This window comes from Erigeron canadensis, chromosome 4 (genome assembly GCF_010389155.1).
Source record: "Erigeron canadensis isolate Cc75 chromosome 4, C_canadensis_v1, whole genome shotgun sequence".
Classification (NCBI taxonomy): Eukaryota; Viridiplantae; Streptophyta; class Magnoliopsida; order Asterales; family Asteraceae; genus Erigeron; species Erigeron canadensis.
In genome coordinates this window covers 34,825,360-34,835,280 of record NC_057764.1, presented here as the reverse complement: position 1 = coordinate 34,835,280, position 9,921 = coordinate 34,825,360, and the positions used below count along the sequence as shown (strand labels likewise).

Here is a 9,921-nt window from a genome sequence, read left to right as displayed (position 1 = left end):
AAAGCATTCATTGAGCATTTTATTAAGTAATTTAGCAAGTTTCTTCTATCCCCTGCCTGCGGAAAGTATCACATTCCTCATCTGTTCCATGTTAAATCCTTGTGATATGGTTTGGCATCTTAACAAGTAGTCAGTTGAGCATTGTAGAGGTTTTGTTTGCTGTGTTTTTAAAATAGCCTTCGATTAGGAAGAGAATGTAAACATTAACATGTGGCCGTCAAAATGTTTTCAACTTATTTTTGTTTTCATGAATAACCATGGTACATTGGTATGTCACTCATTTGACTGATCTAGTGCAACTTGCTCCCCCAAGCAATAGTTGTAACCCCTAAAAAATTGAAATTGGCATCACATATATCATGATTCAAGTTGAAGACCTTATGAACCGATGTAGCAAGTCTTTTCCGCTAGGCATTGCATATGACATGTTAGGTGGTATACAATTAGGAAGCTTATAAGTGAAGATCTGTGACCAGTGACCTATCTAGTTGTCCACATTCTTCAACAATCTCATATTCCTTTCCCTCTACGCCAAATATACCCCCGCAGCCATAATTAGTCTACCTATCACCCTCCATAAACTGTTGTTTCACTTGAGATTGATTAAAATGGTCAAGAACTGTACAATATAGCCCCAAGTATCTGGTAATGTTGTTGATGATTCTCCTGCAGCTCGTTGGGAGTTCAGATGATTCTCACATTTCTCATCATATTTATGTTAATACTGTGACGAACAGTTGAATCTGGCCCATTTCATAGGATCTCCCAATTCAACTTTAAAATATTATCCAAATTAAAATGAACAGTTGAACCATGTCTTTGAAAATCTGTTCTTCCTATGGTCCAGGTGCCGAAAGAGTAGAAGATCAGAGGACAGTCTTCCACCACCACCAGTATTAGGATACCCAAGGTCATCATAATCATGATCGATGGAACCAGTCGTTTGTATCATGTTCAAAACGCAACATAAAACGTCAAAAGGCTCAAAGGCAAGACCTGAGGAGGAAACAATATTAATATCATTCATTGATCAGCACACGAACCATTCTGTAATTTTACTTGTACGTTGTACGCACAAGGGAAGTTGTAAACTGCAAACATAGTCATATTTTCTACTTTCTTTTTGACAAATCATCTTAAGTAGAAAACGGAAAACAAATTAAAGGTAACAACATACTAAAATCAACTACATCTCCAAACCTGGTTATGCTGTACTACTTTAACAAACCTTTAGTTGATGAGTCTAAATAACACTTTTTCCATGAAAGCAAGAGTATGTAGTGTCCTAAGTTAAGCTTTCAAGTTAAACGTTTTCTCTTATCACCTTCTATAATCGTAATGTGATGAGCCCACACTGTATGTGCGACATTAGATGTGGTTCAGTTTAGTGTCGATGGTAAATGGACTTAAATCTCAAAGACCCGGCCATTTGAACAAAGTTTACAGTACAAAAATCCTTAAATTTTCAAGATTTTGCTAATGAAATCCCACGAAACTTTGACAAAAGTTGTAGTATATGTTTCTAAACGTTTTGGACGTAAAATATTTAATACTTGGTGGGTGTAGCATGTGTATTAAAGGAAAAACCGAAAAATACAAAAAGAAGAGCATAAAAGTGGTTTTGATTCTTACTTCAAATCTGACCAAAATAGATGTTTGTGATGATGTTGAGAACATAAAGACACTGTTATTGAAGTTTTCGTGGGATTGAAATTTACGAGGTCGCATTTTTGAATTAAAATTTTTATTTTGACTCCAAAGTTTTCGTCACGGGTGTTACAATTATAGGTATATTAAGTGAGAATGATTAAATTTAATTTAATGAATATAAGCGAGGAATTCTTTTAGAAGTTTGGAGATGTGATTTGAGTTATATATATAGGAAGTATAAATATAGATAAAACACATAAAAGATGAACAAATGAGAACATTCTAATTCATTTAGCCTCATTCACAATTAAAATTACCAATCATCAATTTATACATCTTTATAAAAATTATCATACCTCTTATTTTTACAAATAGTTATATACGAAATTACTAAATTACGTTCAATAAACCCCCACTATGAAAAGAGTTTTTATAAAATACCAAATTTGCCTTAATAAATTAATTTACAATCTAAACCATTATTTTAATAATTAATACTTTAAGTCCTTATCTTCTAAAAAATTTTCACAACCCCACCTTGACACCGTCACCGCCACCAATATTACCATCACCGACCCCACTAGACCAATTTTTCTAACACAATCGCTACATTGAACGGATATTATGCTCGTAAATGTCAAAATAAAATTACTATTAACTAATTAAGTAGCGAAAAGGTTGTTCTGCCAGGCGCGTGCCTTTAAACGCCTCACACATTCTTTCCCCCCTTGCTATTCAAACAAACTCATTCGAGAAAAAGATATACGAGCACATATATATACACACACACTTCTGTATCTATCTCCCTCCCCCTCTCTGGCTTTCACACACACACGCACTCTCTCTCTCTCTCTCTCTCTTTCCTTTCTCTCAACCATCAATAGAGGTAAAAGTCTCTGGATCTACTTCTCTCCCCCTATCTATAAATGTATGCAAACACATATACATACACATTTATATTCGATCGTTTTCATCTTCAACGAACTATAACACGCACTTGAATGAAATTCAGATGTTCAATTTTGCATCAAACATGTTCATCGCAATTCTCTTAACCGCTACATTTCTGTTCATCTCATCTTCTTCAGCCATCGTCTTCAATTATCCTGTAACGACGTCGTTTTATCTGTTCCTATTAGTTACCGAAACCGATTTTTATCGCTAATTTAATCGCATTTGATGTTAATTTTAATTTTCAACTTTACAGGAAATACAGAGTTGCGTTAACGATACGACCTGTGGTTCCGGATCACTTTGCGGAACTTGCAGCGCTAATGTTAGTCGATGTATTCGTATTCAGCCTCATAGTCCAATTCGTAAGGTGTATATATATCTATAATTCTACATCTATACATATATGTATATGTATATATGTTGTATATAACAGATATAGATAAATTTTGTTGTTCATGTGAGGAAACGACGGCGTTTGTTTGTTTCTAGGTGAGAGGATTGCCGTTTAATCGGTATTCGTGGTTGATGACTCATAATTCATATGCTAGAATGGGACATAAATCGGATACAGGATCGGTTCTACTTGCACCGATGAACCAGCAGGATTCTGTTACTGCTCAACTCAATGTATGCTTTTCAATTTTCTTCTCTCCGTGTCCTGTTATTGTATATATGTGTATCTATTCTAAAATGTGTAGCTGCGGTGTTAAATTTGATGCTGTTTGGATGATTCTGGAATTTGATACTCATTATGTCCTAAAATGAACTAACTATAGCGTTTATAATGTCGATTACGGTGAAATTGTACTTAGAAACTGGTGCAAATGTGTAGTTTTATTTTGGTGGAAACTGAAAAGAGAGATTGCGGGCATGAGTGTCTGAAAGCGTATAGGTCAATCAAGAATTATTTACTGTCACTGGATTTAAATTAGTACTTACTGACCAAAAAATGTGGTAAATATAGCATTTATCATGTTGAATATGGTAGATTGGTAGTACTGTAGTTAGATGTTGGTGTTATTTTGTAGATTTTTCTTTTTTGTAGAAACTTAATCTAGGAAAATGTGGCCATGCTGTTTTGAAAAATTAGCAATTGGTTGTTTGACCTCTTAACAGGTGTGATCACTTGAGCATTGTGCAGAATTTGTCTGTTGCGTTTTCAAAATAGCATTCTGTTAAGCAGAGAATATAAAGGTCAATATGTTGTCAGTGAATCCTTTATTTGTGGTTAACTTTAGGTTGAATAATATGTAATTGGTAACTGAATTGCAGTATGATGGTAGCTGGAGAGTAGAAATAAATTTTGCTTTCTAAGGAATGAAGAATAGTCGAAACATAGTTATTAATCTTGTGGACCTACTTTTAAGGCTTCTATCGAGAATGGTCAAAAACTATAGTTGCTTGTAATTACTTATAGACGACACATTCTTTTATGACTTAAATCCATAATTACCTCAAGTCCTCAAGTTTGGGAATTAAATTTATATATGAGATGTCATTGGGTCAATGGATTCTGTTACTATAGTTTCGGTATAGAAGGTTTTTTAACTATGTTGTGTTTTATAAACTCTTCCAATAATAAGATCTGTGAGTCATCAAAATGCTGTCAACATATCCTTTTTAATTCTTGAATGACCATGGTATCTTGCTCATAGGACCAAACTAGTACCTAGTACCATGCAACTTTCCCCTCCAATCTGTGGCTGTGATCCGTAAAAATCAAAATTGACATAACTTATATGTTTCAAAGTTGAAGTCCTTATGATTTATGAACGAATGCAGAAAGCCTTATCCACTAGGCAAACCGATCGGTGTTGATATGCTGTCAACTTGATGGGAAAGTGTTTGCTGCAACCAGAATTGGATATTGTCTTTATAAGTTAATCATGTCATGAAAACATAATGGATTGAGGGGTTAAGAATTGTTTCTAAAAACGGATCTGTGTTTACTGTTTCTGCAGAATGGTGTGAGAGGTCTGATGCTCGATATGTATGACTTTGAGAACGATATCTGGTTATGTCACGCCTTTCATGGAAAGTGCTACAACTATACAGCATTTGTAAGTATTTCTTAGTTTGTTAAACTGAAGTTTGTTAAATAGATCATTACTTTAGTTCATTCAAGCCATTTCAGATTTTGAGAGACTTGTACTTGATTTGTGGTTTTTACAACATTATATGGTTATACTAACACTATTAAAAGTGAAAAAGTTCTCTGTTCTTGACTGAATGAGTGCACTCTGGCTTTTTAGATTGTTCCTCATAACCAGTCTTTGAAGGTCAAATACGGGATATCGGTGATTCTGAAACTTTAATCACTTTAAATATAATGAACATTGAGAGAGAATTAGGGATTTCCCTTTTTTGATAAAGCTTGCATCATTAGAATATCTGTACATGTATGATTCGCATAGGGTACCAGTTTAGGACTGTAGGAGAGGTGGCTTTGATGTCGTAGATAGGTTGGGAGAGTGATTCTGCTTTTGAGCTTTGTGCATTGCATATGACATGTTGAGTCTAGTTGCTGCTGATGTATTAGGTGTTATACAATTATGAACCACAAAAAGTGAATATATGTGACCAATCTCTTTGTCCATGTTAATGATGTGTATTTTCTATAAAGAAAGGCTGTTAAGTATTACTGATTAACCTGACGTAAATAACTTGTGGGATCTGAAATTCTCAAAATATTATTTGAATTTCATCAGCAACCTGCTATAAATGTTCTGAAAGAGGTTCAAGCGTTTCTAGAAGAAAAACCTACAGAAATCATCACCATAATCATTCAAGACTATGTTACCTCTCAAAGCGGTTTAACCAAGATCTTTAAAGCTTCTGGCCTGGGCAAGTTTTGGTTTCCAGTATCTCGAATGCCAAATAATGGTAGTGATTGGCCCACTGTTGACTCTATGATCCATGAGAACCAGCGGTTGGTAGTATTCACCTCTAAATCTTCTAAAGAGGCTTCTGAAGGTATTGCATATGTATGGAGATACGTGGTTGGAAGTCAATGTGAGTTTCATTGTGATCTACTTTGGTATAGTTTTTTTGTGAAATCTCATAGTCACATACTCACATATTTCTTGATGGTCTCTGAAAATTGCAGATGGAAGTGAAGGGATGAAAAATGGTTCTTGCCCCAACCGTGCTGAGTCAGAGCCTATGAACACCACATCAAGATCACTGGTTTTGTTGAATCACTTTCCAGACACCCCAGATTTTATCGAATCTTGCAACCACAATTCAGCCCCATTAATAGACATGATGAACACTTGCCATGAAGCAAACGGTGATCGATGGCCTAATTTCATTGCTGTTGATTTTTACAAGGTATTTCCCAAGTCCTTTTATAAATCTAAACTAGTCTTTAGCCTAAGCATGAAATGATTAAGATACTAAACTGTCACGTTTATGGAATTTCGTAGAGGAGTGACGGTGGAGGTGCACCGGCTGCTATAGATTTTGCTAATGGGCAACTAGTTTGTGGTTGTGACAGCATTGACTCATGCAGGGTATGCATCATATATGTAACGCTAATCAGTAAAATCTCAATTCTGTTTTCATTAGCATAAATGAAGCTAACACATCAACAGTATGATTTGACTTTTATAACTTGATTATTGTACAGCCAAAGATGGCATTTGGAGACTGTACTGCACTAGAGGCTAGTCCTGCTGAAGCACCAAATATAGTAGCATCAACAGCTGCACCATTAACTGCATCAGCAACAAGAACTGGAGGAGGATTTGGGAGTAGCTTTGCAAATTCAAGTGGTCAGCATCTTCAGTTAGATTTGTTCGCATTGGGGATAATTTTCATGGGTGCTTCCGTCTTTTTTTTCTCTATAAGGTAGTTTAGAACTTTAGATATTCCAATTAGCAAACCTTCCTTAATTCTCATTATAATACTGGCTTTGGTTTTTCTGAATGTTTTGATATCTTGTAGCGAATTAGCTGGTGAGCATGAAGCAAGGACTAGATCCTCACAGTAGGCAGCTTAGCTGTGATTATGAAGTCAGTTGAGAAGTGTTATGCAAGAGAGAAGTCAGGTAGTGCACTTCTAAACTCGCTCTAAATTCGAGCTCAAAAGTAGGTGTTATCTGTATCAAGAGAACTGGTAGTCACACATATACGATGCAATTGTGATTCTTTAGGAAACTGGGATGCTTCGTGCTTTCTACTTATTGTTGGTTTTGTATCAATACATCATATATAGCTCATATGAATACATCTCGAATAAATGCATTAAGATAGGGTGTGGCCAAACTCACTTCCTTGGATATTTTTAGAAATAGTAGGAATCGTGGAACCCAAAGTTCTAAGCTTCCTTGTTAAAAAGGGGGATGATCCCAATAATTTATACAGTAATTTTCAACAGAGGGTGATAATCATGTGATATTTAAAATCTGCACAGTACATAGGGCGTTTTAAGGTAGTGTTTCGGTCACTTTTGGCAAATTACCCAGGCACTAAAAAGGAATTGATATATATATATATATATATATATCTTTTCTATATATAAAGTTGAAGTCCAATCCTAAAATTTAGCTAAAAAAATCTTATTTGGCACACCTCTTGACCCTTTAATTAATAAATTTGATTAAAACAAATCTTTTTGTGACGTATGAAATCTCTCAATATTTATCTTAAAATTGAAGTGTTGAATGTTTCAACTCCCTGGCTATATCGAGATTGATGTTCGATTTCTTGATGTTCATTTATACTATTTTGCATTTATGTGACAAGTGAAGTAGTAATTCGGCTATCTAGGTTTTATTTTATCTACATTATAATTAATCTTTATAATATATTTTTTAACATATAGAAACAAATTTATTTTACTGTATATCTCATTGACATATCGAATGACAACAATCATGCCCGTCAAATTCTTAATTCAAATCATTGACAACAACACAAAACTAAATTTATCTTCCTGTATGTTGTTACATAATTATTTACGAAAATATAGATTGTTTGTATATTTCGTTTATTTAGTATAAGTAAATATATAGTACGAAAAAGATGACTAATTTCATGCATATTTTAACGAGACTACACATCCAATCTATTGACAGGTCTCTCAATACGCGACTTGATTCACATATATACTTCGGTAGTAAATGCTCTAAATGTTTCTGAGAATTATTGATTAGTTGATGATGAGGTTTTCAACAGTTATGTTAGCCAAGGCAATGTTCAATGAATGAAACACACCATCTTCTATCATGAAGTATCAAATAAGGCTAAGAGAAGTGGGGCGGGACTTTGGGTGATCCACTCCAATTTGCCGGCTGGTTTGCCTGTTACACCATCCCCCGGCAACCCCCCGCCCCCAAGCGATTCATTCGGGTTGCTTCAATTGTGTTTGACCGGCGCGTCTTTTCATAAAAAAGGTATCAGCCCCTAGCATTCAGGCAACTCCACTCTCATTTGATATTAAAAAAATAAAATTAATAATATTCAATTATTATCCTATCTCACCATTGAGGCAACTCCACTCTCACTTTTTTTCTCAGGCAACCCCTAGCAACCCATGAAAAAAAGTATCGAGTGTTTACTTAGCTACTATGTTATCATGAATACAAAAAATTGGTTTGTATAGTATACAATGACGACATTAAATTAATTACAATATATAAAAAAATTATACTAACTTTGTTTATCATCTAGATGATAGACTATTCCGGCAACATTTCTCAATTATTTCAATTACAAAACCAGTCATGAGTTTCCGTTATTTGTGAGGATATAGCTTTTATATGTGTCTATAAGCGTATCCAAGATCCTGCAAAATCAGCAAAAAAAAACCGATTTCTGCGGGTGATGTTGTCATTTAGGAAATTGAGCCAATTTGAAGGAAAAGACACGATTCAATGACAAGAATAAATTGATACTTTTCAAATTGGATTTGGATACCTTTATACGTCGGAATATCTTATATTTTTTTTAGTTGTTTGATCATATTTTAATTTGATTTAATATAGTATCATGTTATATTTTGACATTTAGAATTTTATTTTTGTCTCTATGCAATAAACCTTTAAGTATGTTATTATAAATGTATAAGTTGTGTTGTCGTATTTTACACATTTAATACATACATCACAAATGATATAACTATAAGCAGTTATCATAATATTACCCGGGTAATCACCCGGGTCTTTAAGCTAGTATATATATATATATGAAAAGATGAGTTTAACTAGTTTTGTAATCTATGGTGCTATGATACTTGAGAGACAATGTATATCATTTTAATACCAAAAAATAACTCAAAAAGAAATAACAAACAGTATACTGATATTTAAAACTTAAATTGTGAAAACGGATTGAGCTAATGCGAGAAATGTTTCGAAAGTCTTGAGCGAGAATTGACGCCCTGTTCTATAAATATGGTAATTGATAAGTACTTTTAACCAAAGAGAGAAGAATCTCGAGAAGCTTTACAACCTAACTACAAAAAATCAGTGGGGTCCAGATTGGCGTTTTGATTGTTTAGTCCACAGTCCACCCGTAAACTTGAATACTTTTTGACTGAATTTTTTTTTAAATAAATATATATACTAGTATTCAACTCCGTCCAATAAACGTGTAACCTCAATATATATATATATATACTAGGTCTTCTACCCGCATGATGTGCGGCTGTTAAAAAATATAGTTTAATTAAGTTGGCTAAAGGTTTAGAATGTGTACGTCAACGGTTATTAATAATTTGTTTTTTTAACTTTATATACACTGATAAAAATTCATCTAAATTTTAAGTGGTGACATCATGTATTAATACGTTTGGATTGTAGACTTGTAGTTCTTGATGATAATTTATCAGCTTGTAACAAGTTTTTCACAATATTAAAACCCTTTGGATAAGGCCGTATCATGTTAACTAAACATACGTTACTTAAAAGAATATATAATATTAAGAAATAACTCTATTGCAGTTGTGATTTTATTAACTAAATAAAATGGTGCTTGTTTTTATTTAAAAATGGGTTTTGATAGTAAATATGCCTAATAATTAAAAACTATTTTGTCTGTTTGCAACAAACTCAACTATGTAAACATATTTTGCAAGCTCTAGGCCTCTAGTATGATACTTGTATTAAATATTAAATTAAATAAAATCTTCTATAAATTTTACAAACTCTAACGTAATATTAAATTCACTCTTACATTAAGCACAAAGGCTGTTAACTATTTTCTTTTGCTTGCTGCCCTGTTTGGCTTCTCGTATTAAATATTAAATTAAATAACATCTTCTCGTGTCTCCTTTTCTTTTTCTTTTTGTTATCTGGTAGCTAGGTATGATATGATA

The 9,921-nt window shown here is 33.6% G+C and overlaps 1 protein-coding gene across 3 annotated transcripts; it reads left to right on the top strand.

Annotated features, from left to right (window-relative positions):
- Positions 1-2,474: 2,474 nt before the first annotated feature.
- LOC122597803 (PI-PLC X domain-containing protein At5g67130-like) lies at positions 2,475-7,795 on the top strand. Of its 3 annotated transcripts, XR_006323461.1 has the most exons (11): positions 2,475-2,536; positions 2,663-2,758; positions 2,858-2,971; positions 3,094-3,231; positions 4,566-4,664; positions 5,313-5,616; positions 5,711-5,934; positions 6,030-6,116; positions 6,233-6,453; positions 6,550-6,652; positions 7,682-7,795. XR_006323461.1 is itself a non-coding variant. In XM_043770378.1 (10 exons), exons 2-10 carry the CDS (start codon positions 2,663-2,665, stop codon positions 6,593-6,595), a joined length of 1,329 nt encoding a protein of 442 aa, XP_043626313.1. In that variant the 5' UTR covers positions 2,475-2,536; the 3' UTR covers positions 6,596-6,852. The 3 variants fall into 3 exon arrangements, 2 of the variants coding, with proteins under 2 accessions (XP_043626313.1, XP_043626314.1); XM_043770378.1 differs by lacking the exon at positions 7,682-7,795 and having other exon boundaries at positions 6,550-6,852; XM_043770379.1 differs by lacking the exons at positions 2,663-2,758; positions 7,682-7,795 and having other exon boundaries at positions 2,526-2,536; positions 6,550-6,852.
- Positions 7,796-9,921: the final 2,126 nt, after the last annotated feature.

Coding starts and splice junctions, on each gene's coding strand:
- LOC122597803 (XM_043770378.1), top strand. CDS start 2,663: ATGTTCAATTTTGCATCAAACATGTTCATCGCAATTCTCTTAACCGCT. Junction 2,759..2,857: donor CCATCGTCTTCAATTATCCT/GTAACGACGTCG, acceptor TCAACTTTACAG/GAAATACAGAGTTGCGTTAA. Junction 4,665..5,312: donor GCTACAACTATACAGCATTT/GTAAGTATTTCT, acceptor GAATTTCATCAG/CAACCTGCTATAAATGTTCT.